Consider the following 20,696-nt stretch of genomic DNA (forward strand, 5'->3'; position numbering starts at 1 on the left):
TTGTTCCAACACAATGGGGCGCCGGCACATTTCAGTCGTCGTGTGCGTCGATTCCTGGACCGACGGTTCCCAGAAACGTGGATTGGCAGAGGTGGTCCTGTACCATGGCCTACTCGATCCCCAGTCTCCTCTGGACTTTTTGTGTGGGGAGAGATGCGCAACCTTGTTTACGCAACTCCTGTTGCATCAGAAGAGCATCTGGTTGCCCGGATAGTAGCAGCAGCAGGAACAATTCAGGATACTCCTGGGGTTTTTTGCCCGTGTCGGACAGAACATGATCCGACGGTGTAACCTTTGTTCACGTGTCAATGGAAAATCTACTGTAATTGAAATTGGGTTGTGTTGTGTTGTCTCTTTGTCATAAAAAAATGGAAAAGTGTTTGTTGGTTTAATTAATTTGCCGCCAGACTAATGTTCCTCTACCGGTTTAAATACTCCTCATAGGAAAAAATGACATTAGGGAAAAGTATTTGTTTTGATGTCCCCTACAACCTCCCAGAGTTTGTCGGTTTAAATACTTTTCACCCTGTAGTCGGTCGTTTCTCTCTCTCTCTCTTTACTTACTAGTGGAACACCAAAGAGAATGAGTAATAGCGGTAGAAGGTACCCTCCACCACGCATCATATGGTGGTTCGCCGATTATTTACTGTTGGTCCACGATTAAGTTGAAGATTGGCGCGGTGGTTGTCGGGAACGCCCGTGGCCCCGCTTTGTAGGGGGAGAGGGGGCTTAGCGGCGGTTGTTTGCAGCGATGCTGCCACCGCTACGTGCGTTTTGTGCGTAACACGAAATCGGAGGCGGCACTCGCGGAAATGTTGTCCGCTTGCGTGACACTTCCTTCGGATCGGTAATCAGCTAACTGATTGACATATTCATGCTATAGAGTTTTATCCACAAATTATGTATTATTATATGAATCGAAAATAATGAATGTTCAACTTAACGATACTATGAATCGAAAATCAACTGATCTTTGGAATCTGTTTGGACACTGCATTTATTAAATACAGTACAGCAGTAATGTTTACAAAGCGTAATTGTCGTTGTTGTTGTTGTGGTCTTCAGTCCTGAGACTGGTTTGATGCAGCTCTCCATGCTACCCTATCCTGTGCAAGCTTCTTCATCTCCCAGTACCTACGCAACCTACATCCTTCTGAATCTGCTTAGTGTATTCATCTCTTGGTCTCCCTCTACGACTTTTACCCTGCTCGCTGCCCTCCGATGCTAAATTTGTGATCCCTTGATGCCTCAGAACATGTCCTGCCAACCGGTCCCTTCTTCTTGCAAGTTGTGCCACAAACTCCTCTTCTCCCCAATTCTATTCAATACTTCATCATTAGTTATGTGATCTACCCATCTAATCTTCAGCATTCTTCTGTAACACCACATTTCGAAAGCGTGTATACGCTTCTTGTCGAAACAATTTATCATCCATGTTTCACTTCCATAAATGGCTACACTCCATACAAATACTTTCAGAAACGACTTCCTGCCACTTAAATCTATACTCGATGTTATCAAATTTCTCTTCTTCAGAAACGCTTTCCTTGCCATTGCCAGTCTACATTTTATATCCTCTCTACTTCGACCATCATCAGTTATTTTGCTCCCCAAATAGCAAAACACCTTCACTACTTTAAGTGCCTCATTTCCTAATCTAATTCCCTCAGCATCACCCGACTTAATTCGACTACATTCCATTATCCTCGTTTTGCTTTTGTAGATGTTCATCTTATATCCTCCTATCAAGACACTGTCAATTCCGTTCAACTGCTCTCCCAAGTCCTTTGTTGTCTCTGACAGAATTACAATGTCATCGGCGAACCTCAAAGTTTTCATATCTTCTCCATGGATTTTAATAACTACTACGAATTTTTCTTTTGTTTCCCTTACTGCTTGCTCAATATACCGATTGAATAACATCGGGGAGAGGCTACAACCCTGTCTCACTCCCTTCCCAACCACTGCTTCCCTTTCATGCCCCTCGACTCTTATAACTGCCATCTGGTTTCTGTACAAATTGTAAACAGCCTTTCGCTCCCTGTATTTTACCCCTGCCACGTTTAGAATTGTCAAAATGATTTTTATTTAAGAGCACTGTCATTTGTGTTTGATTCGACACCATTATCATCATCGCTTGAGGGCGTGTAACTTCATCAATAGCCGTTTCCGTAATCCTGAAATCATATTCATGAATCAGTCTACCCAACTTCCTGCTGTGGTATGGCGCTTTACCCAGACAATCACAGAATCGGGTGCAATGTTAGAAACCACATCAGCAAGGCCCACCGCCACTTTCCATCCACGTCCGTTAGTCTCGTCAACTTCAAGAATGTCTAAAGTTAGAGAAAACAGTTTCTTGCACGAAACTTCCTGACTAATTAGAACTGTATGCCGGACAGGGTTCCCGGGTTTGAGTCTCGTTCCGGCGTACTGTTTTAATTTGTTAGGAAGTTTCAAATCAGCGCACACTGCAATGTACGGTGAAAATCCGTTCTAATTTCTAGGATCTTGCTGCAATTACTTCCCGAATTTGGTATTTCGTGGAAGTTTTCCTCAAGCTTACGGAATCTGTGTGTGTTCAGTACCAGCGCGAAAATATCAGTATGGAAAAGGAGAATGGCAAAAGACAGATAGGGGCGAAACGAATGTACCATTGGAACCTCTAAACACACATAATTGGCACCACTCATCGAAGTGCGAAATGAGTTTACCAACCAAATTGTTTCACCACAAGGGAAAGTGGAATGCCAATAGGGATGTCGCCTGTATGATTACATTTATGGTAAAAGTAGTAAGTACTGTTTGCAAAAATCGAAGAATAATTAAAGGCCAGTCTCTTGATAACGCACCGTGCCACATTTTTGTTCCCCTGTGATCGAACATTTGATCATATAATAGACAAGAGATATACGAAATTTGCATACGACACCCTCAAACTTCTTAATCTGGATAAAGGCGTCTAATTTCAGTTAATTGAATAGTTTTTTTGATAATATCAATACGTACGCCTCTAAGACTGTTTTAAATTTATTTTTTATTTTTTTGTTTCGTCACGAATTTTTTTCATTAATAATAATGCAACAATAATGGCAACTGCTATGATTTTTAAGAATAACTGCACTTCTGCAAGAAAAACTTAACAGCAAGTTCCTGAAATAAAGTTGTCCCAGCGGCTTGATGAAACAAACTTGAGTAAGTTTTTGTTCTAGTGTCGACACTCAGCAAATGCTTAGCACTAGCGAAATCGTGAAATTATCGTGGCCAGATAGTACGCAGATGCAGATGTAGACGAAAGGACTGAGACTGACGTACAAGAACTTTATTGTCTGACTAACATTGCTCAACGCATTTAACGAATTGTCTGGCAGCACATTTTATGCTACCAAATTTATATATAGCACTTGTTTGTTAAACATGACCATTGTATTGTATTGTATTGAACTGGGGACCTAGAAGCGACGGAGAGGCTTCGTCCCCGCCGTAGCCCTCAATGGTACACATCCCCAACAACAGGCTATAGCAGTCCACTCACCCCACCGCCGCTCCACACCGAACTCAGGGTTATTGTGCGGTTCGGCTCCCAGTGGACCCCCCCCCCCCCCTCCGTCCCGGGAACGTCCCTCACCGGTCGAGTGTAACCCCAATGTTTGCGCGGTAGAGTAATTACGCGTACGCATACGTGCAGACAATGTTTGCACACCAACCGCCGACATAATGTACCTGAGGCGAATTCGCCGAGGCAGATGGAAAACGGCCTTAAAAATCATCCACCGACTGGCCGGCACACCGGACCTCGACACTAGTCCGCCGGGCGGATTACATCTACATCTACATGGATACTCTGCAAATAACATTTAAGTGCCTGGCAGAGGGTTCATCGAACCACCTTCACAATTTTCTACTATTCCAATCTCGTATAGTTTGCGCAAAGAACGAACACCTATATCTTTCCGTACGAGCTCTGATTTCCCTTATTTTATAGTGGTGATCGTTTCTCCCTATGTAGGTTGGTATCAACAAAATATTTTCGCATTCGGAGGAGAAAGTTGGTGATTGGAATTTCGTGAGAAGATTCCGTCGCAACGAAAAACGCCTTTCTTTTAATTACGTCCACTGCAAATCATGTATCATTTCTGTGACACTCTCTCCAATATTTCGCGATAATACAAACCGTGCTGCCCTTCCGTGAACGTTTTCGATGTACTCCATCAGTCCTATCTGGTGAGAATCCCACACCGCGTAGCAGTATTCTAAAAGAGGTCGGACAAGGGTAGTGTAGGCAGTCTCCTTAGTAGATCTGTTGCATTTTTTAAGTGTCCTGCCAATTAGTGCCGGGGATCGGCACACCTTCCCGCTCGGAAAGCAGTGCGTTACACCTCACAGCTAACTGGGCGGGCAACATGACCATATGGGTTTCCTACGGTATTACATGTTTTTCACACTGTTTGTCGATACTCATCAGCACATAAGGCTCCTCTTACTTGTAAGATGGACTGATGACCACAGATGTTAAGTCCCACAGTGCTCAGAGCCATTGAACTTGTAAGATACCTATAATCAGCCCTTTGTGGTACTTAATTATGAAAAGTGATTTTTCACGTTTGACGTAAGGTGTACTCTAGATTATCTGCAGATATTGGGGTCTTGAAAACCGCGGATAATCGAATTCGGCGGATAACCCGCAATTAAAGTAGACGGTAGTGTATTAAGAGTCATTCAAGATCTAAAATTAAACATAATGCCACAATTAAAATCACTCAACTAACGTATATAATAAATTATGATTTATGCATCGTACTACGTACGAGCGCTTACGAACAATAGAGTGGAAGCCAATTTCTCATTATGCTGCAATTCTTTGAAAGAAAATAGTCTCGAATTGATTTCTGTCTCAGTGAGGTAGCCTGTCTTTTCACATCGCACTACGAATTTTGCGCAACACAAACTTGCTGTTCCAAGTAGTCCAATAACCCTACGGCCCACTGAAGCGCTGATCCATAACTGATTACTGTTTCTGGAATTAGAGGAATTTTATCATCTTCGGCCCTGCCGCAGTGGTAACACTGGTTCACGTCAGATTACAGAAGTTAAAAGCTGTCGGGCTGGGCTAACACTTGGATGGGTGCCCATCCAGTCTGCCGTCCGCTGTTGGCAAGCGGGGTGCACTCAGCCCTTGTCAGGCAAACTGTGGAGCTACACTACTGGCCATTAAAATTGCTACACCATGAAGATGACGTGCTACAGATGCGAAATTTAACCGACAGGAAGAAGATGCTGTGATATGCAAATGATTAGCTTTTCAGGGCATTCACACAAGGTTGGCGCCGGAGGCGACACATACAGCGTGCTGACTTGAGGAAAGTTTCCAACCGATTTCTCATACACAAACAGCAGTTGACCGGCGTTGCCTGGTTAAACGTTGTTGTGATGCCTCGTGTAAGGAGGAGAAATGTATACCATCACGTTTCCGACTTTGATAAAGGTCGGATTGTAGCCTATCCCGATTGCGATTTATCATATCGCGACATTGCTGCTCGCGCTCGTCGAGATCCAATGACTGTAACCAGAATATGGAATCGGTGGGTTCAGGAGGGTAATACGGAACGGCGTGCTGGATCCCAACGGCCTCGTATCACTAGCAGTCGAGATGACAGGCATCTTATTCGCATGGCTGTAACGGAACGTGCAGCCACGCCTCGATCCCTGAGTCAACAGATGGGGACGTTTGCAAGACAACAACCATCTGCACGAACAGTTCGTCAACGTTTGCAGCAGCACGTACTATCAGCTCGGAGACCATGCCTGTGGTTACCCTTTGACGCTGCATCACAGACTTTTGAGCGCCTGCGATGGTGTACTCAACGACGAACCTGGGTGCACGAATGGCAAAACGTCATTTTTTTCGGATGAATCCAGGTTCTGTTTACAGCATCATGATGGTCGCATCCGTGATTGGCGACATCGCGGTGAACGCACATTGGAAGCGTGTATTCGTCATCGGCATACTGGTGTATCACCAGGCGTGATGGTATAGGGTGCCATTGGTTATACGTCTCGGTCACCTCTTATTCGCATTGACGGCACTTTGAACAGTGGACGTTACAGATCAGATGTGTTACGACCCGTGGCTCTACCCTTCATTCGATCCCTGCGAAACCTTACATTTCAGCAGGATAATGCACGGCCGCATGTTTTAGGTCCTGTACGGGCCTTTCTGGATACAGAAAATGTTCGACTGCTGCCTTGGCCAGCATATTCTCTACATCTCTCACCAATTGAAAACGTCTGGTCAATGGTGGCCGAGCAACTGGCTCGTCACAATACGCCAGTCACTACTCTTGATGAACTGTGGAATCGTGTTGCAGCTGCATGGGCAGCTGTACCTGTACACGCCATCCAAGCTCTGTTTGACTCAATGCCCCGGCGTATCAAGGCCGTTATTACGGCCAGAGGTGGTTGTTCTGGGTACTGATCAGGATCTATGCACCCAAATTGCGTGAAAATGTAATCCGATGTTAGTTCTAGTATAATATTTTTGTCCAATGAATACCTGTTTATCATCTGCATTTCTTCTTGGTGTAGCAATTTTAATGGCCAGTAGTGTACTTGACTGAGAAGTAGCGGCTCCGGTCTCGTAAACCGACATACGGCCGGTATAGCGACCTGCTGGCCACATGCTCTCCATATCCGCATCCAGAGCGGCTTTGAGCTGAGGACGACACGGCGGCCGGTCGGTTTCGTTGGGCCTTGCAAGCCCTGTTCGGACGGAGTTTAGTTGAGTTTATCTGTTATCTTGAGTTGTAATTACATTGCAGTCAGCTCAAGACAGATAATCTATAATAACAGATGTTAACAGCTGCTGCGGAAGATGGCCATACAGACAAACGTAGTTGACTTTAGTTTATCATCATCGTCACTGTGAGTCACCTCCTCGGATATCCCTTGCACTCACTGAATGCACTGTCATTCAAACTCTCATGACCTGGATCTGTGCGATCCACGTAAAACCATTCAGGAATATTTTCTTTGTCAACAGTTTCACATCCTGGAGTACTTTTCAAAAGAACCGCTAACGTTGCTAATGAGTAGTTTCCTTTCTCATCGGAGTAACTGATTTCATCAGTTTTAGGAATAATGCATTGCCATGACTTGGCTATGGTTGACTGTTTTACCTTACGCCACACCTTCGACATTTCATAAATTGCGTCTAGCAGCGTCTATTGTTTAATTGTTTCGCAATATTTGAATATTGCTGCACTCATCAATAAGCTTTTGTAGCAGATTTTGTCTATAAATATTCTTCATGACAGCAATGACACTATGATCTATTGGTTTAATTAAAGCTGTCACAGCCGGCCCTATGTGGCCGAGCGGTTCTAGGCGCTTCAGTCCGGAACTGCGCTGCTGCTACGGTTGCAGGCTCGAATCCTGCCTCGGGCATGGATGTGTGTGATGTCCTTAGGTTAGTTAGGTTTAAGTAGTTCTAAGTCTAGGGGACTGATGGCCTCAGATGTTGTCCCATACTGCTCAGAGTCATTTGAACCATTTTGAAAGCTGTCACATTAGGGGGTAAATATCTTACAAATATCATCCCGTCACCCGATTTCAGAGCAAGTTCATTCGGATGTGATGGTGCATTGCGCACCAGCAATACAGCCCTTGCAGGTAGTCCCTTCAACGCTAAATGTCCTCGCACCTGTGGCACAAAGCAATTACGGAACCGTGTTTGAAATATTGTGCGCTCCATCCACGTCGCTTTCTAATGAAAATAATGAACAGGTAAATTGTGCAATTCTTTTCCATTGAAACAGCTTTAGCTATTATATCAAGCTTAACTTTATGTGATCCCATACCATTAGCACAACACAACACAGTTATCCTTTCCTTACTTGACTCATAAGCTGACACACTACGCTCTGTCTCGAAAGCTAAAGACTTTGTTGGTAGACACTTCCAAAACAGCCCGATTTCACCCGCGTTCTATATTTACTTCAGCTCTAAATTCTCTCGTGCGATCATCTCCTGGAAATCATTAAAAAATTTAGAAGCAGCCTTATTATCTGCACTAAACATTCCACCTTGGACCGCAATCTCCCGGAGACCATGACGCTGTTTAAATCTTGTTAGCCAGCCGGACTATGCGTTGAAATCTCCTTCAATCCCCAAGGTTTTGAAGAAAAACTGGGTCTGTTTGGCGCATATTGGGCCATAGATTTGTGTGCCCTCTGCTGTTTTCTGGTGAAACCATTCCATCATGACTTTATCCAGTTCTGCGTGTGTACTTTTTCATAACCTTCCGCTTTGATTAACCTTTAGATGGATCAGAACTGTTAGCAAACTGAATTATTTTGTCTTTATTTTCCCGAATATGTAAATCAGTGCCAGATTATGCGTATCAACACTGCCTTCTTCGAGTTTGTGTTATACTTTCAGTTTCTGCTGTGCCGTCTGCACAACCGTTTTTGCTTTTCAGACTGTTTGGCACTTGCAGAAACCAAATGACTACAATATCCACCGCAACAATGCAGTGCAGCGCTTGAGGTGTTGGAGCATCAGATTGTTTACTACACTCTTGTTGTAACATGACATTATGGTCCACAGGTGATCACTCCAAGGATAAAAGAAAAATTTTCTGCAGAAAAAAAGAAAAAATGGGAGAAATGGGCCGCGGATAATCGACCGTTTACTGTTTTTAGATTTACTTCCGTAGCAGCAACAATTAATAGACAATGTTATAACTAAAAAATAAATCTCTGAGAACCAGGGAAATAAATGTAATAGTAAAGTTTCGACCTTATCGCAAATTGTAAACTATGTGACTATTTCGGTTTGATGTAGGTGATGGTACACAAATCACTCACGCCTGCACACAGCTCAAGCATGTATGTACATAAAAGCATCAGTTCGTGCTCGAAATATGTCACACACTGACGACGAATGATTCTACTAGGAAGTCCAATTTTCCACACTGTGCTGATCGTATTGACGGAAAATTGAAAGTGATAGTTCCTTCAGTTGCAAATGGGTCAATTTATTTTAATTACAAACATACAGAATTGTTCTACTTGCTACAGCAGATGTAAATTATAGATTTATTGTGCTCAATTTCAGCACAAATGGCGGAATATCAGATGAAGGTGTTTTTCAGAATAAAAAAAAAATTAGGAGATTTCTACAAGTCATCGAATGTTTGAAAGAGAATATAGTAGCGAACAGTTCACGAAAAGTGCAAAATGTATTGACAGGATACGATGGGTTTAGTTTGAGGACTGATATGATGAAGCTATTTGTTATTTTTCCTATAGTCATTTGTTCTTGGTGGTTTAACTTTTTTGTAACCCATCTTTCTGTGTTGCAGGATAAATTTCTTTAGATGTAACAGGAAGATCATATTCAGCGTTCCATTTTGCTTTATCATGATACGGATTTGATTTGATGTTCCACAGGAAAGGCGAACTGTTATCAGCGCGAATACAGTCTTCCAGAAATTCGCGAAACTGAGTTACTTTTGACGTGTTTTTCAGGCAGGTTGGACTTGTGGCATTTTACTTTTGCTGGCCGGGGTGGCCGAGCGGTTCTAGGCGCTACAGTCTGGAACCGCGCGACCGCTACGGTCGCAGGTTCGAATCCTGCCTCTGGCATGGATGTGTGTGATGTCTTTAGGTTAGTTAGGTTTAAGTAGTTTTAAGTTCTAGGGGACTGATGACCTCAGCAGTTAAGTCCCATAGTGCTCAGAGCCATTTGAACCATTTTACTTTTAATCTTCAACTTGGGCACATTTTATAAGAATGACTATTTTACATGCCATGCTGGATCACTCCCTTATAAGCCAGGGTATGGAAGAGCTGACAATACTTCTACCGTTCCATACACTGTTCTCACTATAACATCTGCTGTATGATTGCAAATTATGGGCATGCGATGCAGCTTTTACTAATGCAACCGGCAATTTTGCTTTTTAATTACCGTCATCTTGCTCGATCATTATTAAGTTATTAACTGCACACTGTCATTGTCTTTTGGCCCTCGACACGAATGCATTTCCTTGCATGACTACAGTTTATGATGATGTGTTTTAACGCATGTTCACCGCTAAAGATGGTTGTGGAAAACAACCCAAACTAGTCATCGTGCTGTAATTGTATATTGAAAGTTGTGGTCCATTGACAAAAAGTTCTTTATATTAAATTGCTTTTGTTTAATGAAATATCTGTATGTTACGAGACTATCGCAGAAGAAAGGTCATGTAATGTACCGTTTCATACCTTGCAGGGTTTTAAGAAACTAAAGGAAGAAAAATGAGGTGTCACGTGTGAGTTGTTGCCGAGCTTTATGACACTACATACGGTCGTGTTGTTGAAGCTATGTTATAAATCAATATAAACGATACTATTCGCACTCATCTGACACCGTATTCAGAAGTGTAGCTTACAGCCGCTTGGAGCGCTGTTGTTGCAATGTGTAACAACACTGGATAATTGCCAAAAACACTTGTAAACGGCACACATCGAAAGCGTGACGGTCACGGCTCCAGATATCGATTATATTTACAGCGTTGACAACTTCAAAGCCGACAGTTGAACGACATTGATTTTGTTGACAATGTTGGCAGCAAAAACGCAAAACAAGAGTGTCATCCAATAATGAAATAAGATGCATCTCTCTCACATTACTCATCATCGATATCTTCACACCGGACAATACTGTGTGTTGTGTGTGTAGCTGGGAGCAATGCTTTTTTCCTGTGGCTAGGATACATTGTAGCAGTATCTGTCAAGAAAATTGTAGGAGTCTCGCAGGAAAGTTTCTTGCCAAGCGAGCGCAAATTGTGGAAACACAGTTACTGAAAAACATACAGTTCTTAGCTGTCTCCTGATGGGCCTTCTCTTTTGACAAAGGATCTCAGAGATTTCTACAAACGTTCGCTATGATGCATGTGAACAGCGAGATCTTTGGAAGAAACGAATTCCACTGGATGATTCACAAAATCGCAATCGGAACCTTCGTTCTGCAAGCTATTGCACTACTTCCAGCCCTCGGTAATTCCTTCGGTTCCTGGCAAGATAAAGTGCCTGATAAAGACCACTAAAGTGCACTGATCACTCAAATAAACGTTAACTATGAAACACTTCCGAGACACGCTTTCCAGGCCTCCAAACACCCATATCTTTTCAAGGTCGTTCTTCAACAGTCGCCCTTTCCGGTACTTACAAGTTGTGATTCACCTTCTTCTACAACCTTGTTTTCATCACACACAGGAGGCGTTTCCTTTGTTACAATGGTATACCGTACCTCACAACAAGACCATAGTAATCTCAAATAGTGTTAATGGATAATCCAGTTTCAGAAAATGTGTTTTGCAGTGTATAATGTTTTATCCAGCAAGACATCAAAATTGTTCCAAAAGTCTGATGATAAATGGGTCCACAGACTTTGTGAAATTTTAAAATGAAATCATACCTCTTTTGGCTGTTACATGATTATTTATTGCGATTGCAATTTTGACACATGGTCATTTTCAAGCATTGTGGGATGTTGTAAGCCTCTCAAAAATAAAAAAAAAAATGTGACACGCTGTGTAATAGCAGTTGCATGTGGTGCTGTGAATTTTTCTGCTGTTCCAGATACCACATATGTTATAGAAGTGTTGAAATACTGATGTAAACCCTGAAGTCAGGTTATATTTACAATTTTGCTGCTTTTGTGATCAAGTTATCACATCTGTTACATCAGATTTAAACTTCAGTGTTTATATAATTGTTTCACCAACTCTGTAACTCTGTCACTGTAAATGGAATAGCTGGAAAATTCACAACACCTCATGTACAGGGGGATAGGAAAAAAAATGAACACCTGTACGTACTTGGGAATTGTTTATTAATAAGGGTTTGGGCCCCCATTTCTCCGTAATACTACTGCAATTCTTCTTGGAATACTGGCATATAATGATTGTATAGTCTCGAGTGAAATGTTATGCCATTTTTCGGTCAGAACCTCATCTAACTCCTGTAGTGACGAGGGAGGTGGAATCCTGCTCCGGAGTCCGCGAACGCAATGCTCAAGTTCGTTGACTGTCCTGGCCAGGGAAGACGCTGCAGTTCGGTTACATGCACCTCATACCAAGATTGTACTCTCCTGGCTGTGTGGATGGGTGCATTATCATTCTGAAATATGGCATCACTGTTGGGAAACAACATTTGAATCATGGGGTGCACATAATCATCTAAAATGTTTAAACAATCGTTGGCTGTAACACGGCCTTTAAGAGTAATGATGGGACCAGCAGAATACCATGATATGGCTGGCCACACCATCACACTTCCACCTCTATGCCTAACCGTTGGAATCAAGTAATCAGGACTGTAGGCTTCTTTTGGCGTTCTCCGGACGTAAACCCGGTTGCATGTTGAAACAACGAAAACGTTGACTCATGTTTCCGCTATCAGCCGTCCAGGATTTATGCTCCTGACACCATGTTATACGCTTCTATGCGTTGGTTGTCGTCACTAATGGTTTTGGTGTAGCAGCTCGTTCATGAATATTCGCTTTATGGAGTTCTCGGCGGACAATATCGATAGATACGGGGTCTAGAAGATGGCTACTGAGCTCTGCAGTCACTTGAGGCGCCGTAGTTTTGTGTTAGCGTACGACGATCTCTGTCATTTAGTTTTGATTTGAGCGTTCTATTACGTTTACACGGTGATGTCTTTCCATGTTTTGTGTAGGCTGACTGTTGCAGCAATAGCTCTTGAAACATTCAGTAAGTTGGCTGTCATGCTCCAGCTAATCGGGCCCCCACAATTTGCCCTCTTTGGGACTCTTAGGTCTTTCATTACACGTCGACCTCGGCATTTGAATGCAAATACATTTATGACAACCACAGTGTGATTTATTTGTTATCACTCACACACACAATATTCATGTGACCAGGCCTCTTACACTTAATCGTCACATAAGGTAGGTCAAAAACTTCCAATCTTTAACAATGTTCACAATTACACTTTGTTTGGTACCGACCAGAAAAATTAACCGACTTGCCGCACTTTTGCTCCATGAGAATCTGACCGAGAACTACTGAGAACTGCACCAGCTCGGACCTTAAATAGACGAGTGCTTGAATATTTGACTATTTCTGTTAATATATTACAGTTTATAATTTCCCAGGGTTAAAATGATCCTTTCTAATTGGTTTTGAAGTTAATTATTGGGTTTTATTACTTAAATAACATGAGTGAGCTGTATCAATTTAAATACGCGGAACTAACTTATGCATCCGATGTGGGAATTCCCGATTTATAACCATGGCCGCCCTCTTGAACAATAATTTTTACTTATTCAAATTTACTTAATTCTTAATTAATGCACTTACAAAGTTGAGACTGGAGTCATTTACGAAGAAAAATAAAGGTAGCAAAAGTATCAAAACAGATCTCGGAATTATTTAGTAGTTTGGTCACAACTGGCACTGAAAGCCATACAGGCTATCTGTTTAACTAAAAGACTTTAGGTTAATTTAAACATTTTGCTGGAATCAGTAAAACTTAGGCTTTCTTTTGGATGCAGTCTTATAGCTGAATTCGATCTATTAGCTCACACGAATTTTACTTAATATGTATTGCACAATATACGTCATTGTTCATAACTTTTAATAGGATGCATTTCCAATAAAACTAATTAGCTCATTACTTTCAGAATAGACATTATAATGTAATGAAATAATAGATTTTACTAGGGGAGTTTTATTTAAACTATTTCTGAATTCTGTACTAAGAGGCTGAAGGCTACAGAATCTGTAGTCGGAATCTGAGTAGTGAAAATGAAAAAAAATATATAGAAGTTCATTGCTTAACTAAGTTACTGAAGGAGTGTAAAACCAAAACAGGCTAGCAGTGGGCAACCCTGCTTCGTTACAACACGGCTCCACGCAGTTCCTACTATCCCATCAGAAACAGTCCCAAAACTCTCCAATTTTTTTTTTTTTTTTTTTTTTTTTTTTTTTTTTTTTTTTTTTTTTTTTTTTTGCAGTCGCTTCTGCTGCGCGGTCAAGTGACTGGTATGTATAAACAACATCAATATCGTAAACGCAGGCGATATCTGATAGTCGCGCGTTCGATATACATCGCCATGTGTTCTTGGAAATTGCCCAAAAATCAGCACGAGTGACTAGACCGTGACTGGAGCGTGCGCAGCCTATTTGTGTCCGTGGTCTAAGGTCGCAACTCAATACTGTCTCCATAGATATTCCTACTCCGTGCGAAAGACCAGAGCTCAAAGATAGTGTTGTACGGCATCCAGCTGGAAGAATCATCGCAGGTAGCGTTCATAGAGTAAATATCTCTGGAGTGAGCATTGCGTTATGCGTACGTTGTCAACATTAAACCAGGATAGTCACGTGTTTTCGGGACTTCGCTGTGCGTCTGTGCTTTCCGCGGAGTTTGAAGTTTACATTATCAAGAGTTTTTGTTGTGTTTTCACCGTTTGTTGATAGTGTAATAGCGATGGTGAATTACTGTTGTTGCTACGGATGCAAAGAAAAATATGTGAAAGGAGGGATAGTAACTTTTCACGGGTACTATGTTTAAAAATTTCGAGACGCGTTGTAATTAAGGCTTGATTCTGTAGACCTAATTTTCTTCGATTTTATGACTATATAACAGATATTACGGCTCGTACAAAAGCTTACAAACAATCGCTTTCTCTCGTAAATTTGCTAGTGGAACAGGAAAGGGAATGGTAGTTGTTTCAGCAAATACTATCCTCCATGCATTTATCAGTGACTTGTCGATTATATATATATATAGATTTGAAAGACGGGAGACAGATAAATTCAATAGAGTGGGAGTCTGTAATTGTCTTCGTATAATATGTGTGTCCAAACCATTTTGTCTACTATAAAGTTCCAGTAGGAGACCATGTTAAGTGTGTCTAGGACATGGAGAATGATTATGTGTGATTTCTATTTTAGTTTCCCGAAGGATGAACAACGAGAAAAGATTTGGCTCCAGAAAATAAGGAGGAGTAATTTTGTCCCCATAAAATATTCCAAAGTATGTTCAAAACACTTTGAAGAGGAATGTTTAGACAGAGAAAAATTTGGACGTGTGTGGCTGAAGGTAGATGCTATACCAACTATTTTTAATTTTCCACAGCACATTCTACCAATTTCTGCATTCAGCTTAAATACATTTTCTGCACAAATCAAACAAAAAAACACAGCAGTGTAGCTAATCGAAGTAGACATTCATCTTCTTTGGTGTATTTTGCCTTCCATTTATTTTCTTCACCATTTGATTAAGAAGCGCAAAATATTAGTAAACATGCCCCCAAACTCTTTCATTTGTGTCACTTTCCACTTCCCTTAATGGTGTTATATGGGTTGACTGTTACATGACCAACTGTATTTGCTTTACAGTACATTTATTCTCCGATCGTCTTTTTCCCCCTTCTTACTCAGTCTACTATTTATTTTATAAACTGGGAGAAAGTACGTAAAATGCATTAAATAAACACTTAAAAGCGTCACCAGTAAGAAAAAATTTGTTTTAGGTCGCAAAAACGAGAAAATAAATACGCAGAAATAGCAGAAAAAAAGGACGAATTAGCAGGGATATAATCGCTAATGTGTGGCAAATTCGGTGTTTTTCGGACACTTGCAAAAGTACTAGCGTACTGTCAAGTCGTTTTGCAAGACTATCACTGCAAAAATGTACGACAGGCTCTGTAATACTATAAAGTGCCGTATCATACCGAAAACTACCAAAAATCGAGTGCATCTGAACTGTGACACCTATCGCAAAGAAGCAGAATGCAATATCACTTGCCCTTAAAAGTTACGTAGCCGGTTTATTCCCGGTATCAAATGGATACTGTTAAAATGTCTGCGCAACATATGTAAATAATCCACGACGCGTACGAAAAGAATCCGTCTGTACTAGGGATGTAGTGACATTCGAAATATACAGGGCGCTATACGGACAAACACACGACGTCCCGAGAACAGGTGACCAGGCCGGCAATGTATGTTGACAACACAAAATTTGTTCTGCGCGTGTGAATGCTCTCTCCAGAGATATTTACTCTATGGTAGCGTTCAACTGTCGCGCTGCGACAACAAACAAACAAACCCGCGTTCTGACGGAGATGAGGCGAGCGAGATGCGTATCGCTGGCGTGAAGCACCGCAGGAGGGCAGTCCGCGGACCCTACCGTATGCCTCGTCAGCGGACAGCTCGTCAGCGCACGAGCCAACGCATCGGGACCTCCTTGTACGACTCGCTGGGCGTAGCGAGGGGTGCTTCGTCAGAGGAGATCCAGAGGGCGTACCGGCACCAGATGAGCATCCTCCACCCCCGCAGGCACCATCACGACCCGCAGGCCGTGGAGAGGTACCACCAGGCGAGGCGCGCCTACAGCGTCCTAGGACATCCCGACCGCAGGAGGATCTACGACCGCTACGGCAACCTGGGAGTCCAGATAGCAGAGACCGCCGGGGAAAGGTGGGTGCCAACTTAGGGTAGCATTCATCTCACGCTAGGTGAGGAGAGCCCTACGTCATAGTGACGTAGGCACGCGTCATCATGAGTTTCACGAGTTGTCCTATCGTCTGTTGTGTGCATTCTGTATATATCGACTGTTGTGTGCGTCTTGAATCTGCATTGTTATTTGTTTATGTGCTTTCATTGTCCTACTGTCCGGTGTTGCTAGCGTGTACGTCGTTCTGAGCATGGACTCTAACGGAGATGAGAGAACTTTCGAGCAGATCCATGAAGATAGTCTGAAAGATTTCACTATCTTTCTTAGTTGATATACAACACGAAGGCAAAATTAAATGGAACTAGATGGCTTAATGTTTCTAGCAACCTTCGGAATTATCTTCAGAACCACCTCAAATTCTCAGTTTCTGCCCACATGAATTATGTACAATTCATTGGATTTTAAAAAATACGGAACACTTTAATTTCTTCCTATTTCGCGTTTTTATCCACATGATTTATTCAATATTAATCGGATTGAAAACATGACTAGACACTTTTTAACTTTCGTTATGGTTATGATTCCTTCATTCAGATATTCGTTACGTTCACGAAACACACAATAACATCCCACATTCTTTGGATTGCAGCTTAATAATTAGTTACTTCACTTTTCTGTCCAGACGATTTATCTGCTGTGGTCTTCAGTCCTGAGACTGGTTTGATGCAGCTCTCCATGCTACTCTATTCTGTGCAAGCTTCTTCATCTCCCTGTACCTACTGCAACCTACATCCTTCTGAATCTGCTTAGTGTATTCATCTCTTGGTCTCCCTCTACGATTTTTACGCTTCACGCTCCCCTCCAATACTAAATTGGTGATCCCTTGATGCCTCAACACATGTCCTACCAACCGATCCCTTCTTCTAGTCAAGTTGTGCCACAAACTTCTCCACATGATTTATCGAATTTAAAAAGAATGACAAACTTTTTTTTTTATTTCGTTATGGTTCCTTCGCTCAGACGTTAATTATGTTCATGAAATACACAATAACATCGCAAATTGTAGGGATTACATTTAACAATTCATTCAGCTGGGATGAGCATATCACACAACTCCCGCCACTACGTTTGTACACATGTATTTACATTTAGTTTTGACGCTATCGGTACAACTGCAAAGATCGATACACGTACTCATTTAGTCGATTTAGGTTATTACGTCACGATGGCGTAGCGTTACGTCATTATGACGTAGTGTTCTCCTCATCTGGCGTGAGATGAATGCTACCCGCCAACTTAAGCTAAACTTCTCATGCGGCTGTCCGCGAGCTGCCGCTCTAGGCATTCGCCACCTTGTCGTCTTCGCTGATATCGTCCAAAATTATGGTGCATGCAGGGCTTGACCAGAAATAAGATGGACAGAAGCGGGAGCTTATGATGCGCAAGTGTTTAGAAAAAAAAGAAAACTGGCCAAGTGGGGGTACGACTCGCGTGGAAAGTGAATGACTTATGTAGATAGTTCATTCGGTAATTTCCAAGAATGATTGCCCATCGAAGTCGCGGGGTCCAAATGAAACATATCGAAAGTGCGATTATAAATCGATGATGCGAGTTTCGTGGCGCGTGCTATGATCAATTATTTGTGATCGACATTTGTTTTCTGTTTCCCGCCGTTCATTTACTTGCTCTGTTCTCCTCAATTATTTGTGACTTGCTTGGGAAACGCAGACGATTTCTGTGGATAGTGAGTGTGATGTCTGGTGTTACTAAAGTTTCTTCGGCGGATTCTCTCACATGGAAAAATCTCATTCCCTGCATATCCACCGTAGAAAATTGACTTTTTGCTGCAAAATGTTGAGTTCTACCGGATGACGAAAGGAGGGACTGTGTTAATTGTGGTGCTGCGAAGTGTGTAAAACGTCGTAAGAGTTTCGATGCTGACATACCGTTACAATTTCATTGCGGACAGTGCGGGAAACGAACGAGTATCAGGAAGAATACGTGATTCGACTCTTCCAAGTTATCCATTCATACCAGCGTAATTCTTCTACCGTACTGGATTCAAGACTACACGTTGCAAGCAACACTCTCAGAAACTGAGTTACCTGCAAATACCGCGTGTGACTATTTCGGGTTTTGCCGAGAGGTCTTATGTGGTAGTGACAAACGACAGTGTACCAATTGGTGGAGAAAGTAAAGTTGTGGAAGTTGACGAATATTCATATAGCTAGACGTAAGAACCATAGAGGACGACCTTCAAAAAGTGAGATCGTTCTCATTTGGGTATTCGGTGGAAAAGAAAGAGACGTATTTAGTTGTCAGAGTATTGCCCACAGACAAGGTCGCTTTAGTGGGTCTGATAAAGCACTTCATACTCCCTGGTACTAAATTCATTAAAGGCGGGTTTCAGTCGTACAAGACTCTTAAAGCTGAAGGATTCGATCACGAATTCGTGAACCACTCTGTGGAGTTTGTGTCTTCGGATGACCACAGTGTCCACACACACAATACTGAGCGGCTATGGCAATCTGCGAGGTCTTCCATTAAGAGAGAAGGGCGTCCAGGACAACTTGCGTTTGCAGGGAAAGTTAACGCATGTGACACTCTGCCGATATTCTTGCGCGATATTGACAGAGTTTAGCCAGGCTATGGGAAAAAGGGAATTTTCCCTGTAGCGTACACATCACATGGATTTTCACATGACAACAACACGGACGACGAATAAGGTAAGTCGTGTCCTCTGTAATTACAAGTATTATTTAACGCTCTTCTTATGCCGTTGCTGTAGTGACTACCGTAAACATACTCATAAAACCCACCACGAGACTCGCATGACCGATTTATAATCGCACGTTCGATATATGTCGTTTGGACACCACGACTTCGATAGGCAATCATTCTTGGAAATTACCGTTCATTGATCCCGGGAATCGAGAATCTCGACAAATTTTGCCGGTTATAGATATCGATACTTGTAAGATATAGATTCCAGGAATTCCAATAATCTCTGCAGCAGTCCCTGGAACTAGTCCGGAAATACAAAAAGGAGCAAGAAGGGGGACTTCAACTTACACATGTAGAGAGAGAAGATCTAATAAACCATTTTCTATTTACTTACTAAAACATGACTACAACTTACATTTTCCTATTATGCTTTCGACGCATGATGATTGCAATGTAAGTCCTAATGACAAAAAGATATTTTTTGTGTGACATAATTACAATTTACATTTTCCAAATTTTTTGCTTTCCTTGCACTGTGAAATCTTATTTCTCATCAAATTTCGTGATTCTATGTCAGCTGGAAATACCCTATACGTTTTGGCGACTGAGTTCGCGTGTTTCAAAATACGTGACATAAACGGCCGTATCTTTTGATTTCTCTGACTTAGAAGCTCACATGTTTTACACCGCCAAGGGGTTGTATGTCTTAGCAACTAAGAAAAATTTCAACTTTATACTCCTGCCCGCCTGAGAAAAATGGGTCTTAATAAATGGATAGACAGATAGATGGATAAAAGAAAGAAAATTTTTTTCCGTGTGATGTAATTACAAATTTACAATTTTTTCCGTTACTCGTACTGTGAAATTTTGCTTCTTCCCAAATTTCATGGTTCTAGGTCAACAAGAAGTACCCCATAGATACTGATGAGTAAGTTTGCGAGTATCAAAAGATGTGACATAAATAACCGTATCTTTTGTTTGTATTTACTCACTAGCTTATATGTCTTACAACGTAAAGGTATCGTGTACATAAATTTCAACTGGATATGTCTTCCTGTTGCTGAGAAGAACAGTTTTTAACAATCGGAAAGACAGACAACAAAGCGATCCTACAAGGGAGTCTTTTTACGGATGGATGTACGGAAGCCTAAAAGAAGCATTTTTGGCGCAAGTCGGACGAGGCAATAAGCCATTGAAGATAGATTAGTTTCTAGGCTGCATTTGGCACAGAGGAAAGAGAGTATACCGTTAGAGGGTTGTGGGATCGAGCCCCCATGTGGAAACTATTTAATTTTGTTTTTACCTGACACTACAAAGAAACTGAAGTAATGCTCAATGTATTTTAATTATTGATATTTTCGTGCCAACGGCCTTGCCGCAGTGGTGACACCGGTCCCTGTCAGAGCACCGAAGTTAAGCGGTGTCGGGCTGGGCTAGCACTTGCATGGGTGACCATTCGGTCTGCCAAACGCTGTTGGCAAGTGGGGTGCAGTGAGC

The 20,696-nt window shown here is 42.0% G+C and overlaps 1 protein-coding gene across 1 annotated transcript in view; it reads left to right on the plus strand.

Moving 5' to 3' along the window:
• Positions 1 to 16,514, plus strand: part of LOC124550782 — a 43,207-nt gene extending 26,693 nt beyond the window's left edge. Inside the window, exon 2 of the mRNA XM_047125506.1 lies at positions 16,091 to 16,514. Within this exon, the coding sequence (XP_046981462.1) occupies positions 16,091 to 16,514 (424 nt within the window). The remainder of the gene's footprint in view (positions 1 to 16,090) is intronic.
• Positions 16,515 to 20,696: the final 4,182 nt, after the last annotated feature.

The sequence above is a fragment of the Schistocerca americana genome, chromosome 9 (assembly GCF_021461395.2).
Source record: "Schistocerca americana isolate TAMUIC-IGC-003095 chromosome 9, iqSchAmer2.1, whole genome shotgun sequence".
NCBI classification, from domain to species: Eukaryota; Metazoa; Arthropoda; class Insecta; order Orthoptera; family Acrididae; genus Schistocerca; species Schistocerca americana.